Genomic DNA, 21886 nt, shown 5'->3' on the forward strand with positions numbered 1-21886 from the left:
ACTGCATTTTAAAAAGTAAATGATATGGTGCCTGGGTAGCTCAGATGGTTAAGCATCTGCCTTCAGCTCAGGTCATGATCTCAGAATTCTGGGATCGAGTCCCACATTGGGTTCCTTGATTAGTGGGGAGTCTGCTTCTCCCTCTGCCTGCCCCTACCCTTATTTGTGTTCTTTCTCTATCTCTCTCTGACAAATAAATAAAATCTTTAAAAACAAAACAAAACAAACAAACAAAAGTAAATGATAGCAACTCAGTGAGGTAGACAAAGATATGTAAAATAACTTGATGAGATGGTATATATAAAAGAACATTGTAATCATAAAGCCCTTGATAAATATTAGGGACCATTAAACTAAAGAGCAAGCTTAAAAGCCTCCTGACTTGAGACATACGTCTTCTGGGAGAGACAAGAGCTGAGAGGAATATTTTTAATAAATACCAGTATCATAAGATGCTAGTATTTGAGAAAATTTGAGAGTTGATAAAATTCCCATATCATACAGTAAGCTGTAAACATAACTTACAGAACTGCTTTCTATTAAGTAGTAGTACAGGATGACTAATTATATAAATAACACTCAAATTGTTCTGATCAATTGGTATTCATCAGATTACAGGTCCACAAATCACTGGTGCTCTTCAGGTTGAATCAAAGTATTCCACCACCAAAATCAATCTATGGAAGTCATTTCTTAATTTGCAAACATAATTTTAGTTCATGGGGAGAATTTTCTCCATTTCAGGTTTTCAGTCCAGATTCCTCTTAAATCCTTTAGTGACTGAAGCAGACAGCAAAACAATGAACATGTAGCAGAAGAACACCTAGGACAACCACACCAGGTGTCACCAATGACTTGCTATTATTCATTTGTGGTCACATATCTGTGTTTGCACTTTAAACTGCTAATAAAAATACCCTGTAGTCATATGACAGTATGAAACATACTGTCTCAATATCACTTGTAAGAGCCACTTGCTCACAAAGGAAAATAGTAGGGGTGAAACACAGGAGATACAAGACAAGGCAATTGTAACCTGAGGCAGTTCTAATGGCAAAAAAGTCTGAAAAGAGCCGAAGTTTGAAGCCAAGAAGAATACAGTTTACATCAGCATTTAATCCAGAGAGCAAGGTATAGATAGAACAGGTAGCTGGGAGGACAGGGTTGAATTGAGTTAAAAACTGAAAAATTTGCTGAACAGAGCTTTTGTATGTATTAGTATGCCCCTCTGTTTACATGGTGCTCAGTGCATACTGAGGTAGTAGATGCAAATACATAAAGAAATTGGAATACATTTATAGCAATATTTTATAGTGTCCACAGAGAATATTCTGACCTCCAGGTGATCTGCTATCCAGATTTCAGAAGCTGTAATGTTAAATTGTGGATAACACAGCCATAGGGGATCATTAATAGGCAATAGAGATACTCTGGCAATAGACTTAATTTTTGGAAGGGGCATAGTGGAGTAAAACCCTCCTTGGAGTCTCTATTAGAGGAAAGATCTTGGGCTGTTTCCCCTATGATAAAATTACTAGGACTCTTTAAGATGGCTTGGAGAAGTATGACTGCTATTTCTGGGAGTCAGCACTCAAAAAGCTATAGACACAGACCTCAGAAAATCAGAGCAACCTACCTTTGGGTCCTATTCTATTCTACTTCAGGAGAACTAGCATATACTGTTGGATTGACCCCAGAGCCAAAGGGAATAGTTATGCAGTCTGAATTATTTAGTTTATTTCATCTATAAAAACAATCTAAACCAGTAACTGAGTCTCAAATTTCACGTCTTTTAGCCTGAATCATCCTATTTCCTATCTTTATGGAGTGAACATATTGGTGCTGTACCTAACACAGTGGTCTCTAAGTATCATAAATGTTGCTAAAGCTGTGCAACATAGATGATTTTAGGGCTGGCATTGACCTTAGCAGTCATCTTTTTTTATCTTTCTCATTTCACAGGAAAAGAAACAGAAATAAAGAAGAGATAAGTGTGACTTGTTCAAGTTCATACTTCAACTAGCAGAAGAGCTGAGACTAGAATCCAGGTCTCCTAATTCTCTGGGCACTATACTTTAAACTCCACCATTTCACACATATAGGTATGTACCATTATTTCCAGGGAAGTCCCCTGAGAAATTTTTAACTCTTGTTTTGAAACTGTGCTATTGTAACAATTCAAGTCCTAATCTTAAATTTTGGATCAGGAAAGGAGGTGGAGATCTATCCAACTTTGCAGAAAATGTATCCTTTCACAAAAGTAAAACTCTCTCAGTAACAACAAGGGTGACCTGGTTTTAAAAATCCCAATATGAAAAATGAGAAAGTTACAAAACAGTCACACTGAAGGAGATTGCATTAGAAGGGAATACTCAGCAGAACTTCTTGAGTGCATCTAAGCATTTATGATTATTACTTGGCAGAACTCTCTGGGCCAGAGAAACAAAGTTAAAATGGTAAGAGCCACTGCCAGATGAAGACCAAGAAGAAGGCAAAATAAGCATCTTTGAAGTAAAATGGAGGTTATGAAGAAATGGAGTCTGACATAAATTCAGTTTCCTCTGAAAATATCAGGGCCCCAGTAACCAGCCTAGCAAAGAGCCTTTCTCAATCATGTGGATATTGGCACTACCAGTCCTATAGTCACTCAGGCTTGAACTTGAATATCATCTTGAGGTTCTCTCTATACCTCATCCCCTATATTATATCCATTACCAAGCCCTGCTTTTCTCTCTCTTTGAAATAACTCTTAACAGTTTTCCCTTCTCCATTCTGACAGCCAGCATTGGAGATAGGATTCCATTATCTTATGGGAAAAATCCTATTCTCTCCTACTCTGATTTACCACTGGCACAGCTATAGGAATCATCTAAAACAGCTTTCTTGATCATGTCCTGTTTAAGAACCTAGAGTGACTCCCCAATGCCTATAAGATCAAGACCTATTTTCTCAACCAAATGCTCAGTATCTTCCAACTAATGGACCCAGCTTAGCTACCCCTACATGCTTCCCTCTCTTTTCAAACACTGCAATACCCAAGACAGTGCTAATTTGAACCTTTGACTTCCATTCCCTTCCCACATATAAGAGAGGTGGTTTCCCAACTCCCACATCTGCCTATCTAAATCCCACACAGCCTTTTCAGACCCAGCTCAGGTTTACCTTTTCCACATACTTTTCCTAACCACCTCCCCAAAACTCCAGCCAGTATTGATCTTTTAATTAATTTTAATTTTAGTTAATACCAGCTATGCTCAAGGCACTGATCTTTTTGCTTCTTCCTGTGTACCCCTAACTTATATTCCTAAATATTAGCATAAATAAACATTTATTTATTTATTTATTTATTACAATCTTGAGGTCTTTTATTTTTCTTTTTTTATACTTATCATGGAATGAATTCATAGAGAATGAGTTCCAGCAGCTCAGGCTCCTTTCCATTGGTTCTCAAGAAGTTTGCTTCTCTGAATGGAGCAGGCTGGTGCTTCAGTTGAACCCAAGTAATTTTCTGTTTGACTTCCTTCTTTTTCTGATCATTTTCCTTCACATGCTTCAGAAAGCTATCTCAGCTCTTTGAGTGCTTAATATGCTCAATACATACATTAATTCTCTTGGCAAGAATCTCACCTTGTTTGCTTAGCAATGCCAATGGCATGCTGGGTAATACTATAGACTCTTCCAGTTTTGCTGTGATAATATTTATGGGGCATTCCATTTTGAACAGTGCCCATTCCCTTAATGTCCACAATATCACCTTTCTTGTAGATTTGCATATATGTGACCAAAGGAACAATTCCATGTTTTCTAAAAAGCCTAGAGAACATGTAACAGGTACTTCTTCTCTTTCCCTTTGTGTTGGTCATTTTGGTGAATCACTGGAAGATGGCGATTCCTGCTGAAAGTGATAAACTTTTAAAGAAGTCCTTCTGCCCCTTTTAAGATCATTTGGCCAATAAGCTCCTATGTGAACACTGTCACTTTAGATTCCAATGTGATTGGGTAACAGAAAAGAGACACTCATTTCTCATGGCCTGTGGAATCTGGGATGAAAGCCAGTCCCAAGACTAACAATCAAAACAAGACTTTTAACCAATTACACTGCCTATTATTTACAGTAATCAGTATCATCCCGTTCTGCCTTTCCCTTGACTACTTTGAGGAACATCATGCAGACAAAGTGATAATGAGTGCTGAGCAATTGATTTTAAACTTCCCGATTCAGATGAGTGACTTGAGGGAGGCAAATATATACTTTCTGTTCATGCCTTCTTCCTTCTGATGAAATGAAAAGCATAGATTTAATCCAGCTGCCAACAGTTCTACATAACTATCCCGGACATCAAAGAGAAAGGAATAAAAACTTGAGGACCTTACAGAAATAAAAACACCACACGTCCATAGCCATGCAAATGCATTATGGAAATGAAAGTACCCACACTTCAGCACAGATACTATATATTTCTACTCTGCATTTGGAAAAGTCCTCTGTATCATAGACATTGTTGAGGTAGAAGAGACATCTAGGTCATCTAGCACTGTCCAGTCAGACTTCTGATAATGATAAAAATGCGCTGTTAATGCTGTTCACTATGGTAGTCATGGGTCACCCGTGGTTATTAAGTATTGAAATGTGGTATAATGCAGAACTGAATTTTTTATTTCATCCCATTTTAATTCATTTAAATTTACATAGGTAAATGTGGCTAGCAGCTACTATAATGGACAGTGAAGATCTAGACCTTTCTCTACTCTGAAGAGAAATTTCTTCTCCAGTTCCCCTGATCTCTTTGCATTCTCACTGAGGATTATCTCCATGACCAACAGCTCCAGTAAACTTATAACGATGGTACTTAAACTTGGCTGCGTATTATATTCACCTGGAGTACTATTCTTTTTTTTTTAAAGATTCTATTTATTTATTTGACAGACAGAGATCCCAAGTAGGCAGAGAGGCAGGCAGAGACAGAGGAGGAAGCAGGCTCCCCGCTGAGCAGGGAGCCCGATGCGGGGCTTGATCCCAGGACCCTGGGATCATGACCCGAGCCGAAGGCAGAGGCTTTAACCCACTGAGCCACCCAGGCACCCCTCACCTGGGGTACTATTCTTAACCGGCAGGTGTGTGGTGGGGGGTATTATGACCCAATCATGGATATTTTTTAAAAGGTCCTCAGGCGATTCTAATGTGTAGTCAGATTTGAGAACCTTTGATCAATATGCTGATGACTCCCAACTCTGTATCACTAGATCTCAGTGCTGTACTATACATGCTGACTGGATCTTTACTTCCTGATTCCCCTCCAGTACCCCCGCCCCCCAAAAAAACCCCTCAAACACCAATATATCTAAATGGAATAACATTATGTAGTATTGCCCTCACCCAAATCCTTCAAACTTTAGTTACTGGACTTATTTCTGCCATTTTGCTATTTATTTTTTATACGTCTTATGTATTTCTCATTTCTCAATTTCTTCATTACAGCCTTCTTTTGTGTTTGTTTTTTTAGTAACTTATCATTCCGATTCACTTCTCATTTCCTATTCTATATATTTTTTAAGTAAACTCTACCCCCAACATGGGACTTGAACTCATGACCCCAAGATCAAGAGTCTCATGCTCTACTGACTGAGCCAGCTAGGTACACCAAGAGCGGGTCTTTTCTAAATGTTTTTAATTATTTTCTTAGTGGTTATGCAGGGAATTAAAATCAAAATCAAAATCTTCAATGTATAGCCAGCTAGTTTCACTTAATTACTTAGTTGCCATAGTATAAAAACTCTGTTCCTATGCAGCTCCCTTCTTCCCCCTCTGTGTTGTTATTGTCACAACTTACATCTTTATAGGCTATGTGGTCATTAACATAGATTTATAATTTTTGTTCTATGCATTTGTCTTTTGAATCATATATAGAGGGGCACCTGGGTGTCTCAGTGGGTTAAGCATCTGCCTTTGGCTCGGGTCATGATCTCAGGGTCCTCGATTGAGCCCCACATCAGGATCTCTGCTCAGCAGGGAGCCTGCTTCTCCCTGCTTGTGCTCTTGCTCTCTCTCTATGTCAAATAAATAAACAAAATCTTTAAGAATAAATAATTTATAACTGGAAGCAGACCACTAGAATGATCATAATTCTAGAGAAGGGGAGACTCAGAGTCGAGGAAGACATGAGAGCTGAAATCGAAAATTTGAAGGGTTGTCATGCAGAAGAAAGAGTTTTGCTCAGTGTTGCTCTAGAGAAAAGAACTAGGGCAATGGAATAGAAGTTGTAGGCAGGTGATTTCAGCTCATCATAGAAAAGCATTTGCTGAAAGTCAGCATTCACTGCAGAGGTAAGAAAGTAGTGAGTTCCCCATTGGTGGAAATTTTCATTAACTGAATAATAAGAAGGATATTGTCAAGAGACTTTTTCATTGGGCAGGGGATTATTCTAGATGACCTCTGAGATCCCCTGAAGAAGGTTCAAGATCTGGTCCTTTCTGGGAAAGATCGGTATTACTACATTAAAATTAGACAATTCTCTAAGTGGTACTATGGAAGGAGCCAAAATGCTCTCAAAATCATTACCCCACCAAAGGCACATACATGCATACCCCCACACACACAGTCTTGCTCTCACCAGCCTACTCCTGTGCCTTTGTACATAAAATTTCACTTTAGTAACTTTTTGGATTGGGCATTTAAGGTTCTTCTTCAAATGTAGTTGTTTTCCTGGAAGAGGTGTAGCTTTAAGCCACCCATTTTCATCAGCTTCTATCACAGTGCCTGGTACATAGTCATTAAATCTGCTCATTATCCACCATTTACACTTGAGATTGTACAAGTTTATCAGATTAAATCTGCTTGACTTAAAGGGTTCTGAAAATATGCAGAAGTGGATAGGTAAGCATGGATAAGGGTGAGAGGTCACAAGGGTTTCACTATTCAAGCTCAATCCTCATAGCACAGAGTGAAAGTCATGCACAGATACCACATTCCACTGAAAGCACATTTTTTTTTAGTTAGGTGGAAAGCAAGGCTTTCCTCCTCACAGACAAGGTCCAGAGCTGGGCAGTTATCTGGGCTGGGATTTGCGCTCTGGCTTTCTGCCCAGCCCATTGATTTAGCTCTTTAAATCGCATCATTTAAGCCTACAAATGTCACAGATCCCATTAGACACTCTCCTCTGGCTAGCAGCACAGAAAAGAGAGAACACAATAAGCCCCCTGAGGCAGCCTGTTAGACCATTCCTAATGTTCCTTACTTGGTGGACTACATTGGGAGTGAGGCTCACTTGCAGAAATGGCATAAAGTGCTGGCTGGTTTTGTTTTGTTCAGTTAAGAAAACACCTCAAGGCCAGTGCATAATGATGAGAAAGCCAACCTCATCTCTTGGCTTATGTTAATGGCAAATGAGTACGATCTGCCAAGTATAAAGGTAAAGAGTGACGGGAAGAAACCTTCTCAATAATACATCCTCAAGAGATGCCAGAAACTCTGTCACTACCTATTTGTTCCCAGAACAATGGCAGAATAGGACTAAGCATATGAAGAAAGCATTGTTCTCAGCCTGCTAGAAGGCTGAGGCTAGAGCTGTAAGTAAGGGTCAACTGGCATCAGCTGTGGGGAATGGAAGAGCGGAAGGCATTAGGCAAGTCATCGATGTCTACATAAGCCTACATGTAAACAGACAGTGCAGGGAACACATTTTACATCATTGTCAATGAGTAATGTCAAGGTGGGCATGGATACATAAGAGAGATTCCCAAGCTCCCAAGGCCACAGCAAATTTCCTCCTCAAGGAATCCACATTAAGGTGTTAATAGCTATTAGTCACATGATTTTTTAATTCCTTCCAGGGGTAGTTTTAGAGATGTATGCCTTAAAACAAAGGACTGATTCCCTCATAGTACACTCTCAGGCAAACCTCTCGAGGAGATATTTTTCTCTAGGGGGGATTCTTTGAGGCTTCTCATAGCACAGTTCACTGGAAATGCAACAGACCAGATCAATTTCAAATGCAAGAGATGAAAAGTAAATCTAAACTCTGAATTAACCTTATATAATCCAATTATACTTACTTCAAGTCTAAAATTACCGTGATTTTACTGTCTTCTCTCTTCACTACTATAACCCACACATCTGGCAGGCACATAGCGAAAGTTCAATGAATGGTACTGCTTGTCGCCTTCATTATTACTACGATTAGCATAGGAAGCAGTAGTAGTAATAGTGCTGCCCTGGCACAGTGCCTGGGACATATTAAGTATTAAAACTCTACTAATTATTGCACCAGCTCCTGGCAAAGTGCCTGGCATATAATAGGGCACCGGTTTAGTTAGTTCCCTTCCTTCTCATCTTGCACTAGAATACATTTGTCTTCAGTTTATCACACAGCCTTGCCTTACAGAAGTGGACAAGATCTTCCTCCCGCACAGTGCCTAGCACAGCACGACCTGTGACACCATCTGAAAAGACATCTAACCTTTTTTCCCATGGTAACCTCTTAAGTGGCAAATGGGCAGCAAGTATTTAAGATCATTTTTCTGATGGGAAAACTGAGGTTATGAGCTCTTGCATTGGAATTTTAGCTCACCTCTAATCCTTTTATCTTATTGTAGACTGAAAACTATACCCCCCCCCAACTAAGCCACGGTCAATCTAACCACTGTTGTTCTTATGCTCTATGGTGCCTGAAATACCCTCACATTTTCATATTTAATTCATCTTCCAAAGACTAGCTTAAGAACTACCTCCTCCATGAAACCTTCTCTGAGATTTCCAGCCCTCACCAAGCCCTTTCTGAAATTCCAAAGCATCAGATCAATGCCACACAATTTAATACTTAATTTTGTGAGCAAGCCAACCCTCCTCAGCTAGTTTGTATTTGTCAAACTTTAGTTTGTCGAGCACCCATCATGTTCCAGATCCTGTGTGACTCCTCAGAAGGTAGGAATCAAGGTACTCCTACCCTAGCAGCAGAAAGACAAGCACACAGTTAGATGACATTGGAGAAATGTCATCCAAGTACCAGTGGAGAACTCAGAGGGAGATTGGCTAACTTTATGAAGGTGTTGGGGGAAAAGTTCACAGAGAAGTAACACTATGAGCAAGGTGGTGAAGCCAAGAAGGAATTTGTTAGGAGGAGAGTGTGGGATGAGGCTATGTATAAAGACATAGTCATAAAAAGGCAACTTAGCACCACTTAGTATGGGTAGAACTTAGGGTGGGATGGAGAGAAAACCATGGAAGCTTTACTCATTCATTCATCAACTATATATCAGGCATCCAGGCATGCCAAGAACTTGGCTAGGTACAGGTGTTATAAAAACAGGACAGATACAGTCTCTGAACTTGAGCTTTAAACCAAATTGGACAAAAGAGATGATTATCCAGTAAGACAAATATGTAACTACTAATTGTGATAAGCATTAAGAAGGAAAAGAATACAATGGAGAAAAGAGTATGAAGGAACTACTTTAGACAAGGTGACTAGTGAGAGCTTCTCTGAGGAGGTGACATTTTGTTGAGGCATAAGAGATGAAGACAGCTGGAGAAGAGCATTCCAGGAGGTAATCAAAGCTGTTGAGGTGCCAAAAAAGTTTGGCACATTGGGAGAATCAAAAGAAGTTTCATGAGGCTAAAGAATAGTGGATGAGGGTGAGAATTTGGAAAGGTAAATACAAACCCAGACCTAGGAGACCTCAAAAAGGAAAGTTGATTTCATCACAAGAGCCGCAAGAAACTGATCAAGGAGGAGTAAAATGGAATCAGATGTGTGTTTCGTGAGATAAGTTGGGGGTGGTGATAAGTTGCGGAAGACCACAAAGAGGGAAGAGAATGGTCTGGATGAGCAACCATAACGTGGTGGAATGGTTTAGGCATGAGATGATGAACGCATGGACCTATTCTTTCATATCCTCCCAAAGTGACTAGTGTAGTGTGAGGCACTCTGCAGGCTTCCAGTGTGCTCACATTGATTAACTAAATAAATATAAACTGAATCGGATTGTTGATTCTCTCTTCAGGAGATCACACTATCTCTTCTTCCTCCTCCCTGTTCGTTTATAATGTAGAAGGGGAGACAGGGAGGCAGTCTACAGTTAGTATTATTTAAGTCATTTGCAGTTTAGTGACAAATGCTTACTCTAAGTGCCACTTCCCTTTAGTCACTGCTGAGTTACTTGAAAGTAGCACAGGAAATATCACTGCTTCTTGATATAGCCAAGCAGTACCCTGTTCTCCTGAGACTTGGATGCAGAGAAAAATTTGTCATTTGGGCCTGTTCAGAACAAGAGGTGACACTCACCTTCAAATACCAACTTCCCAGAAGATCACAAGCACATGAATTGCAAATGTCACTTGGTATAATATATGCTTCTTCCTTTGCCAAAGCGGGGATGTCATTACCTGGAAAAGTGAGGCAAATTTTTGTGGAAGCTTCATGTCTTCATCATCTCTTCCATCCAAGAGATGAGACAAGTGGCCCTTTATCACATTTCCATTTCCTTTTGCTGGCAAAACAGTTTGGTAATGAGACACTTAAATCGGTCCAGCCCAACTCAGCCTCCAGAGGATCTTAGAGGTCCCAGGGATGAGAGGGAAAGGAGAACCAATCACCTTATGGATCTGAGCCTCATCTTCTCCCCTGGGGAGGATAACCATTCCTATCTCACAGGGCTAGTATAAGGAGTCAGTAAGAATCATGCATGAATTTGATCTGTAAACTATGAGGCAAGAACTCTATACTGTTATTCATTCTATACAATTGAAGGCAAAGACTGTCTTTTACTTCTTGGTTTCCCAGAGAAAGTTAAACACATTGTAGGAATTCAATAATAGGTTTTACTTTAAAATAAATTCCATTAAAATCTGATTTTAGATGTGGTGCTTATAAAATAGACCATTCACTTCTCAGAACTGAATCAAACAGATTATCAGATCCATTAGCTTCTTGGTTTCAAGTAGTAGAGGAAAAAATCATGAATAGGCAGAGGGGATATTTGACTTTGGCCTATTGGAGCCAAGAACTGTTCCCCAGTGAGCAGCAGCGAGAAGCAGGGTTTCAGTTAGCATGAAAACCAGATTTCAATCCAGAATCTACACCTGGGACAGCTTCAAATGTAACCCTGAAAATTAGCTCAGGCTCATGGGCAGGGCCTAAAGGAAATTGGCCAAAGATAACTCCAACTTTGAATCATAAATCAGAAGTATTATCATGAGTATCTTCAGGCAGCAGAAGGGAAAGAAGGAATTAATTTGTGCCATGTTTTAGGAGGTTTACACTGTGCCAGTTGCTTTGATAATATATTTTCTCATCTGACTCTCACAAGAGCTTTATGAAGAAGGAATTAACCTTTAGCACAGGGCCTGGTACACAGTAAGTACTAAGTGATAACTGCTATTGATGTTATTAATATTGATAACCTTAATAAAAATAAATCAAAATGCAGTGGGATTGAATAATTTATCCAAGATCACAAAGCTGGTAAAGTAAGGATTTGAACCCAGTTCTTTCTCACCCAAAAGCCTGGGCTTTTTCTGCTATACCCTTTTGCAAGTAGAGAAAGATGGTGGTATGAAGACGGTTGATTTTCCAACCCCTTAGCCAGACTTCCCCCATAAACTGGACACTTGAGAACTTCAGGCATCTAAGACTATCTTTGGTTTCTCTCTCTCCCACTCAGGTTGCTAAGTGCTATGAACCATGGCCCAACTATACTACAAAAAAGTCAACTATTCACCATACAGAGATCGTATCCCCCTGCAAATTGTGAGGGCTGAGACTGAGCTCTCTGCAGAAGAGAAGGCTTTCCTCAATGCTGTGGAGAAGGGGGACTATGCCACCGTGAAGCAGGCCCTACAGGAGGCTGAGATTTACTACAATGTCAACATCAACTGCATGGATCCTCTGGGCCGGAGTGCCCTGCTTATTGCCATTGAGAATGAGAACTTGGAAATTATGGAGCTTCTACTGAACCACAGTGTATATGTAGGTGATGCATTGCTCTATGCCATCCGCAAGGAAGTGGTGGGCGCTGTGGAGCTTCTGCTCAGCTACCGGCGGCCAAGTGGAGAGAAGCAGGTAAGAGAAATCCCTATGGTCTGGGGAAACAGCTAGGAACAATAAGGCCCCAGGATCAGAAGCCTGAAAACTAGGGAAGGTTAGATAGGTTGGAATTAAGAAACCCTATCTTGGGGGCACCTGGGTGGCTCAGTGGGTTAAAGCCTCTGCCTTCAGCTCAAGTCATGATCCCAGGGTCCTGGGATTGAGCCCCACATCGGGCTCTCTGCATAGCAGGGAGCCTGCTTCTTCCTCTCTCTCTCTGCCTGCCTCTCTGCCTACTTGTGATCTCTGTCTGTCAAATAGATAAACAAAATTTTTAAAAAAGAAACCCTATCTTGATAACCCTTTGCTCTTAGAAATAGCATCAGTGATCTCAGGTGGTATCCTACAGCTACCCTGTTTTTTTTACCTAGAGCTACCACACGGTTTTACTCATTTGCCTTTTCCTTGTGAGCATTCGCCCATTTACATTCAATACTTAGCAACCTAAGGCTGCCTGGGTGGCTTGGTCAGTTAAGCCTCTGCCTTCAGCACTGGTCATGATCCCAGGGTCCTGGGATCAAGCCCCACATTGGGCTCCCTGCTCAGTAGGGAGCCTGTATCTCCCTCTCTCTCTGTCCCTCTCCCCACTCATTTCTTCTCTCTCTCTCTCAAATAAATAAAATCTTTAAAAAATACTTAGCAACCCCAAAGTGTACATTCCAATTCCAGAATATCCAAGGTCATTTGACCCTTCCTACCTTCTGCTCTCTAGTTTCATTTTCTTCCTCTACTCAAAGGTTACATTTTAGAAAGGAAGAGACCAAATATAGATGTGGGATTTGTCTTCACTAGCCTCTCTCCTGGAGAATGGCAAAAGGCCTTTAAATGTGAATGCCTCGGTATAGATGCAGACACATACAGAGGATCATGTATTTTCCCAGTACCTGTGATGCAACTGCATTCCACTCCTAAGTGTTTAGTGTTTTGCCTCTGTGACTCTCCTACACTCCAAGGAACTTAAGCTTAATACTCTGGAATCACCTTTGAGTCTTTCCTTTTCCTGACCTTTGTGTCCAATCCCCATGCCCTATGGTTTCTTCCTCCCCAATCTCTTTCATACTTTCTTTCCTCCTACCACTCGGCATGTGCTCCTCATCATCTCTCTCCTAAATACGTGATTCTCAAAGTGTGGTTCCCAGACCAGCATCATTAGTTAGCATCACCAGTACAACCTGTTAGAAATGCAAATTCTCAGGTCCCACCGCAGATTGATGGAATCAAAAACCCTGGGGATGAGGTCCAGTACACTGTGCTTTGACTAGCCCCTCCAGGAGGCTCTGATGCACACTCAGGTTTAAGAACCACTATCCTAGACTAACATGAAAATCTTCTAACTGGATTCCCTGACTAAAGAACACTTCCTTTATCACAAGCATCCTGAGAAACAATGCTAATTTATTCTCCCCAGCACAACAGTCCTGTCATTGCTGTCAATGCTTTCAGTAATTACAAGGTCTCATTATAAGAGAAACCAACACATGAAGTCTAACACTCTGTACCCTTCAGCAATGGTCTTTTCCAGTCCTGTCTCCCACAGGTTTCTCCTAAACCCCCCAAGTCAGACAGGTTTCTTTGCTGCCTTTCTTTGGAGCATAGTATGGACAAAGAAAATACAGAGTCATCAACTCTGGGATACCATAATACACTAAAGAGCAAAAATAGTACAAATAAAACTTCAAATTGCAAAGTACTCAGTTAAGGAAAACATTTGACATCAAACCTTATAAGATACAACCAAAACTTGTTTTAAGGGAATTCATAGCTTTACTACTTGCCTGCCCAGTTAAACTGAAAGGAACAGAAGTAAGCTAAGTGATAACTCATAGACTAAGCATTGGAATGGAGAGAGCAGAAAAACAGACAGTAGATTAAAAGTTCTTTGAGTAAAGGTTCTGAATGTCCCATTTGCCATCAGCACTTAATACAGTGCAGCTGTATCCCCACACTAGGAAAGTGCCTGTAATATCACACGGACTCAATACTTATCTTAAGAACAAGTAGTTCATAACAGTTCATTTGCAGTCAGCACTGTGCTGAGAATGTTACACCACTGAGCTCATTTAATCCCCTCAGCAACTCTTTTAAGTAGACACTACTATGACTACCCCTCTGAAAAATCGAGTAATAGTTGAATCAGTTGTCCAAGATCACAGTGTCAGAGCCAGGATTCGAATCCAGGCAACTGAACTCCTAAACCCACCCAATTAACCACTTGATTATACTGCTTTCGAAGCAATCGAAGTCTTGGGATTTCCAACACAGGAGTTCTAAGACTAGGGTTGATCAGTGAAGGATAGAGAGCTCTCTGGAAAGGACAGGCCAGAATTTGGATGAATAGCAAAACAGAGAGGTATAAACATGTTCCCTTCTCAGTCTGTGTACCAATTCCCATCAAAACTGATTTGTTCTGTGCCCTATTTTCCCATAGTCCTGGAAGGTCCTGGGTGATTTACTGTGTTACTCTGAACTAAGGCTTATCCAGATACCCTGCTCTATGATGACCTTGCTCACCTCTGAGATCTTGTAGCCATTAGCTCTAACCTTCCATTGACACCAATTACGTGCTACCATGTATTATTGGCTAGCAGTTGACATCAATTGCATGCTACTATGTATTACTGGCCAGCCTTGCCTAAATGTCTTATCTCTGTAACTAGATTGTTTCTTTTTCTTTTTTTTTAAAGATTTTATTTATTTGTCAGAGAGAGTGAGACAGAGAGAGAGAGAGAGAGAGAGAGCGAGCGCACAAGCAGGAGAAGGGGCAGAGGGAAAGGGAGAAGCACTCTCCCTGCCGAGCAAGAAGCCCAATGTGGGACTCCATTTCAGGACCCTAGGATCATGCCCTGAGCCAAAGGCAGATGCTTAATCAGCTGAGCTACCCAGCTACCCTAGATTGTTTCTTAAATGTCAGACATAGTCTAATGCCTAACCATTTCCATGTTTCCCCCAATAGTACCTAACCCAGTTCCTAGGACATAATGGGTGATATATAAATATTTGCTGATAGATAAGAAGGAATTACATTTATCCCTCAGAAAAGTATATGGCTAGCTGATTGAACAAGACATCCTGGACTTTCATATTCAATCCCATTTATCCTCATAACTGTGGTGAAAGATAGGAGAGCACAGGGGAGTTTCCAAAGAAGAGGCTAGCAATACTAACCCTATCTGAGTTTTGAAAGTAGGCTATGTCCTTATTTGATGGCCCCCTTGTCCCCAATCTTTCCCATCCTCTGGCAAACTCTGAAGAAGAAAGGCACCAGTAAACTTACTCTAAAGTACAATCTAAGGCATGACCTCCCTCAAGAAAAGCAGTGCTTAACTCACAGGAATGAACCACTAATGGTGAAATGTCAGGCATATGGAACAGGGGTGAAACTGTTTGGGACAGTCTGTCTATTCCCAAGATCCTTTCAGACATGCTGTCAATGTAAGACCTCCTTTGTCCATACTCCAGTATCACACCATATGTACAAATGCACAAAGCCATCAGGCCATCCCCAAGTCTTTTCTGAAAGCTTTCTCTTCCCACTCTCCACTCTCTCCCAACCCCCACCACCAGCCTCTGCTAAATTTTATTTTCTCCCATTGCTCTGACAATCGCTACAATAAGTCATATGTCAGTAACTATAACAACAGGCTGCCACAGTGCTGGAGTTCTGCCTTTCTGGGAGATAGAAACAGGATTTGTTTACCTGGAAGCAATCAGGAATGTGAGCAAACGTAGGCCTCCTGAATGTCCATGGGTCCAGCTGGGTAGCCTACTCTCAGAAAGGCATACCTCCCACACACAGATTCCAAACACCTGGCCTTTTTCCTGGGTCCTCCATCTCGCCAAGGGATGGGCACAGCTGACCTCCATCTGTATTGGGTAGATAAACGAGTGTCCTTTTTGGCTTTATTGGGCAAAGAGTTTGGTCTCAGGCTAGCAGTAAGAAACCCTCTGCTCAGCCCACCGTGCTCTTCCCTGTCTTCTAGCCTATCAAATGTCCTCTCAGATAAAGATCAGATGTCAGGGATAGATGGCTGACACTGGCTTTGAGGATCAACACTCCCTTGGATATCTGCATTTTTAATAGGAACCAAAACTCAAAGTAAAAATAGCGGAGCTTTTTCAGAATTTCCTGCACCAGACAAGTATAAGACTCGTGTGTGTGTGTGTGTGTGTGTGTGTGTGTGCGTGTGGTGTTAGTCTTTTGTCTTCTTGTCTTCTTGTGTGTGTGTTGTTCTGAGGTCTTGCTGCTCTGGAAATCTGACCCCCTTGGCAGCATCCACTCCCTGACCACTACAGCCTATTTCCTCAGTGGCAGATTTTGTGATTCCTTGGGATAAACATTCTTAAATAACTCACAGAATTCAAGAGCTTTGTACCACAGAACATTTAACACTCCCCTATTTCTTGTATATAAAGCCCTTTCCCTTTGGCCCACTGAGTCCAGGAACCACTAGAGGAACATCAGCAGCCTGAGGAGCTAAAGCAACTACAATCCAGAGCAGTCTTATACTTGCGTCTGGTCAAAACCAGCTCAAAGATTAATCATTGTGCATACAGAGAATTTGTCAAAATACAGATGCCTGACCCCCTACAAAGTCAGAATCTTGGGGTTTGAGCCTGGGACCAACATTTTAATAGGCCCACCCTCGCCCATTTCTAGGTAAGAGGCCTATGACCCTCTCTGTATTTGTTTCCTAGGACTACTATAATAAATTTCCACAAACTGGGAGGCTTAAGATAGAACAAATGCATTCTCTCCTCGTTCAGAAGGTCAGAAGTCTGAAATGAAGGTACAAACAGGGCTGGCTCCTTCTGGAGGCCGTAGGAGAGAATCTGTTCCATGCCTTGGCTTATAACTGCATCAATCTCTGCCTCCATCATCACAGTTCTCCTCTGTGTCTTTTCCCTGTGTCTTTCGGTCTTGATCTCCATCTCCTTTCTCTTATAAAATACCAGCCATTGATTTAGGGCCCACCCTAATGCAGGATGACCTCATTTTTTTAAATTTTTTTTTAAATTTTTATTTATTTATTTGACACACAGAGAGAGAGATCACAAGTAGGCAGAGAGAGAGGGAGAAGCAGGCTCCGCTGATCAGAGAGCCCGATGCAGGGCTCGATCCCAGGATCCTGGGATCATGACCTGAGCCGAAGGCAGAGGCTTTAACCCACTGAGCCACCCAAGCGCCCCAGGATGACCTCATTTTAACATGACATCTGCAGACCCTTTTTCTAAATATGGTCACATTCATAGGTACTGTGGTTTAAGACTTGACAGTATCTTTTGACGGGATACCTTTCAACCCACTATACTCTCTATGAGGAATACAAGTTAGGTAAGTGGTTTTCAAACATTTTCAGAAACAGAGCCTTTAATTAAGGAAATCTTGCCCAGATGTAAAACAGACAAACAGACCCACACAGAGCTGGCCTGGTTTATGAGCATATCAGGGCTCAAAGCCCTACTTGTTCACACACACACACACACACACACACACACACAGTCCTATACCTCCTTGGCCCCTAAGGAGCAAGCATAGCTGGAAAACCACTCATCTCAAAGACAGAATGACAGACTCGAATTCAGAGTTTGAGGTGCTAACCAACTTGCCGCAAACAGGATGACCTTGGGCAAGGTACAAGATCTTTTACACATGTCCAGTTACAGAATCACCCTATGGCTTAGTTTCCTCATATATAAAGCAAAGCTGATGATATCAGTCCCTACCTAATCTGGGGTAGGAAGAAAGAAAGAAAAAAAGATACATTAAAGTCTTTTGGAAAAAAATGTAAATGCTAGACAGAGGTCAAGGACTGTTATTCTTGGCTTCATTCCATCAGTTTGACTTAGCCTGTCATATTGTGTGGAGAGACCATCTGGCAAGTGGCACACATCACAACGAAGCACTAGTACAATGAGAGAGAGAGAGGCTGGTGAGCAAGCTGGCCCAGTTCACAGATTACCTCCTTTTGCCTGGCATTGATGACAATGGTCTTCCTTTTGCTGTTAAGCAAGCTGTATAACCTTGAAGTCATCCCTTCCTGTTCACTGGTGTCTTTAAGGATTGAAGCAACAGGGAGGTAGAGCTGCTGGCCTCTCCATCAACAGCTTACCCAAAGAATTTTCTTTCTTGGTCATTTGCGTCAATGCAGGCAGGCGGAAAGAGACTAAGCCAACCTTCTCCCCAAGGCCCACCCCTCTGGGCTCTGCCATAATTACTCATTTGTCTGTGGCAGATGGCTCCAAATTAAAACTGGTCTCACAGATGAGCTAGTGAGATTAAGTTTCAACAACACTGATAAGTGTTTGTGTTAAGATTGTAGAAAATCAGCAAGAAGACTTTCCATTTACTCCCTTCTAGCTGACTTATGGTCTCAGGGAGAGATTGCACAGTGTGGAGGGGAACACTGAGGGCCTGGGCAAAGGTGACTAGAGCCCAGAGAGGGGAACTAAAGAGCCTAACCTCTAAGTCTCAAACATTCAATAAGAGAGCAGAAAGTAAAGGGAAGAATGGCAGAAGTTACCCTGCTATTCATAGACAACCTAAAGTGGTAGAAAGAAAGTAAGCTTTGCAGCCAGCCACTTATTAGATGCATTTCCTTGGACATATCAGTTAAACATATCAGTTTAGAAACCTTAGTTTCTTCATCTGTAAATGGGAACAACAGTGGAGTCTACTTCATAGAGGTAAAGTGAGATTAAATGGAATAATGCACATATATTACTTAGAACAGTGTCTGACACATAGCCAATACTCGGAAAAGGTAGTTAGTACTATTCCTACTCCTATTAGTTTGAAACCCTGCTGTTATCACCTTCTGGTGATAATCTCATGTAACCATTTTTTTTCAAAAATGTGGTAAGAACCCACTCGCAAGAGTTCAGACTGAGTGACTTTGACAAAGTTATTTACATTGAGCATCAGTTTCCTTATCTATATAGTGGGGATAATGATACTGTCCACATCACAGATTGTTGCAAGATTTAAATGAGAATTATTTTTTTAACATTTGGCATAATTTGTGGTACCTAACATTCAATATGTGATACTTATATTCTTAGCATTAATATAAAACAGTCTTATTATGAACTCTGTTACCTGAATTGCCCAGTGTAATGGAAAGTATTTAATCTTTGTCATAATCTGAGGAACAGCTTTAATTCTCTGATTTTTATTCTAAAATCAAAGTTCTAGACCCAAAAAATGGGTTGTGTCAATCAACTCAAGATAATAAATCAACCACTTCTTGGGAGGAGAAGGTCATAATCATAACAGACAAACTGCTGTAGAGTCCAGCTTCTTTCTTTCAACCCACTTCAGTCTTCTCTGCCCGAACTTCCAGTCAGATGCCCAGTAACAACCAGCTAGATGATGGTGACCATTCACCAAGGTCTCAACTAAGGAGTGGCTCAACCAGTGACCACAGACTAATTCCCCTTTACTCCAACTAGGATCAGAGAAGACAAGAGGGAGGGTAGATAGATGGGCATGGGAACCCAACAATTGCCATTTATAAGACTCAGGATGCACCTGGCCCAGTGCCCTGAGTCTCGGTGAGGTATTATTCATTCATTTCCCTCTGACCAGCATGCCATCCTCTTCTTTCTTCCTTTCCAGCTCAAAGCCTATTTTCTAAAATGTTCTCCCCTTGAAACCTCTGTGTCTACTTGTGTCTGGAGTGTCTTCCTATATTGTCCACATCACACATTTTGGATGATGTAGCATACATTTGCTTGCACTGTTCTATTACTGCCCCATGGTTTTTGTTGGCATATGGAAAGGAACAGGGTTGTGTTTGGTGCACTGGGATAGGACAGCTGGGAAGGGAGATAGAAGGAGACCTCTGGATTTTGCACCAATATTTCACACTTGAATTGAATTTGCAACAAGAGCTATAAGCTGGAAAAACAAATAGCAATGAAGAACCTAGGGTAAAAAGGAGACAGAAATGGCTGCCTTTTAGACAATCAGTGTGAGGCACAGGAGGAGTGGATAATATCACAGGCAGATGAGTTATACCTGCCCTGGGACAGAGAAGAATAGAAAACTTCCTAGCTGGACATGTGTATGTTGGTTAGGGCTATGCTCAACCATGAGCACAAAGCTCTTGAAAGGAAGCTTGAGTTGATGGTAGCTCTGGGGAGCTAAAAACACACATGTGTTTTTATTTGGTGACTGCCTTTTTATATTATATTTATATTTATATATTTATATTTTTATTTTATATATATAGATAGATAGATATTTGTATTTCTTCTTTGTGAGGTATAATGCAGTCAGCTATCTTGGTTTACTTGAAACCAAGTTTAAGTAACTGCGTTTTTTGGTTTTTGGTTTTGGTTTTTTTTTCAGAGAGGTGAATATCTTAAATCTTTTGTAGCTCTTGGAACACAAAAGGCCATGCTCACTAAGAGGGGAGGGGGCTGGAGGGACAGCATGTGCATGTTTGTTCTCCACACAATACCATACATTTCTTGAGGGCACTCACTGTATCTTTCAATTTTATTGTGAAGCATATAATTAGCAGTCAAAAATACTTAGGCAACTGAATAGACTGAAGTGAATTAATCATTTGCTGAAACTCTATCATCAATGAGTTGTTCCAGAGAGACACTACTTGGAGCTGCTTTGCTTATTTTCAGCTTTGTTGTAATCGTTAGTGCTTCTGATGGTCCCTCTGTGGCAGAGTGGAATAATAGAGTAGCTTGGGAGACCGGAAGCTTTGTGCCAGTTCAGACTGAGCTGAGTGATCTTGGACATGTTACTTCAGGCCAAATAATCTCTAAACTCTCTACAGTTGCGCTTTGAGAATACAATAGGCCTTGTCCACTGAAAGTCAGCACAAACACCCAAGAGGAAGTAACTCAGTGTATCACTTTGTCTGCTATGATATGATGCACTCATTATGTCCTTCTCCTCCAAAGAAATGGTTGATTTATTATCTTGAGTTGATTGGCACAACCCATTTTTTGGGTCTAGAACTTTGATTTTAGAATGAAAACCAGAGAATTAAAGCTGTTCCTCAGATTATGACAAGATTAAATATTTTCTGTTAGATTGGGCAATTCAGGTAACAGAGTTCATAATAACCCAGGGGACTGGTTGAACAGCACTATCCCTCAGCAAGTGTTTGTGAGGAGCTGGCCATGTTGATCTTTAACTCCTTCCCCTTTCATCTACCTACTTCCCCAAATGACATTCTCTTCTGCCTCTCTTCCAATCACTCCCCATATACACAGTTTCAATGTTGGTGTCCCACTGTAATCTCATCGGTTTGCAACTCTCTTGGCTTCCACGATATCATGCCTACCTGGAGCCTCATCTTCCTCTGACCACTGCCTTTTAGTCTTTCCTTAAGAGTCCTTATCTTTTTTCCCCTTCAATACTGGTGCTACACGGAGCTCTATCATTTCTACATTTTTGGCTCAGTATCTATCATGAGGTCCATAATTTCTTTTCCAAATTTCAGCTATATATACACACCTAGATGTACCCTAGACCCTTACAATTTACTATGTCTAATAATAAAAATAGTAAACACTAATTTGTACTTAGTATGTGCCAGGCACCATTCTAAGTACATAATATACATTAACTTGTTTGAGCCTCACAACCGTCCTATGATGAGGGATAATACTCATTCTTACAAACGGAGGCATTAGGCACAAAGAGGTTAAATAACTTTCCCAAGATTATAGAGCTGGTCAGTAGACTAACTGGGATTTAAACCTAGGCAGTCTAGCTGCAGAGTCTGTGTTCTTGCCTGTACTAACCTCGGTTTGCCCTCCATGTCCTCCTCTTCATCCAG

At 41.0% G+C, this 21886-nt stretch overlaps 1 protein-coding gene and 1 pseudogene across 1 annotated transcript in view; one reads left to right on the plus strand and one right to left on the minus strand.

Annotated features, from left to right (window-relative positions):
- The first annotated feature begins 2045 nt into the window (after nt 1–2045).
- Nucleotides 2046–21886, plus strand: part of TRPC5 (transient receptor potential cation channel subfamily C member 5) — a 138927-nt gene continuing 119086 nt past the window's right edge. The window contains exons 1-2 of the mRNA XM_044234456.1: nt 2046–2102; nt 11659–12056. Of these exons, the coding sequence (XP_044090391.1) occupies nt 11679–12056 (378 nt within the window). The 5' untranslated portion in view covers nt 2046–2102; nt 11659–11678. The remainder of the gene's footprint in view (nt 2103–11658; nt 12057–21886) is intronic.
- Nucleotides 3389–3863, minus strand: LOC122896543 (annotated as a pseudogene).

This window comes from Neovison vison, chromosome X (genome assembly GCF_020171115.1).
Source record: "Neovison vison isolate M4711 chromosome X, ASM_NN_V1, whole genome shotgun sequence".
In the NCBI taxonomy this organism is placed as follows: Eukaryota; Metazoa; Chordata; class Mammalia; order Carnivora; family Mustelidae; genus Neogale; species Neogale vison.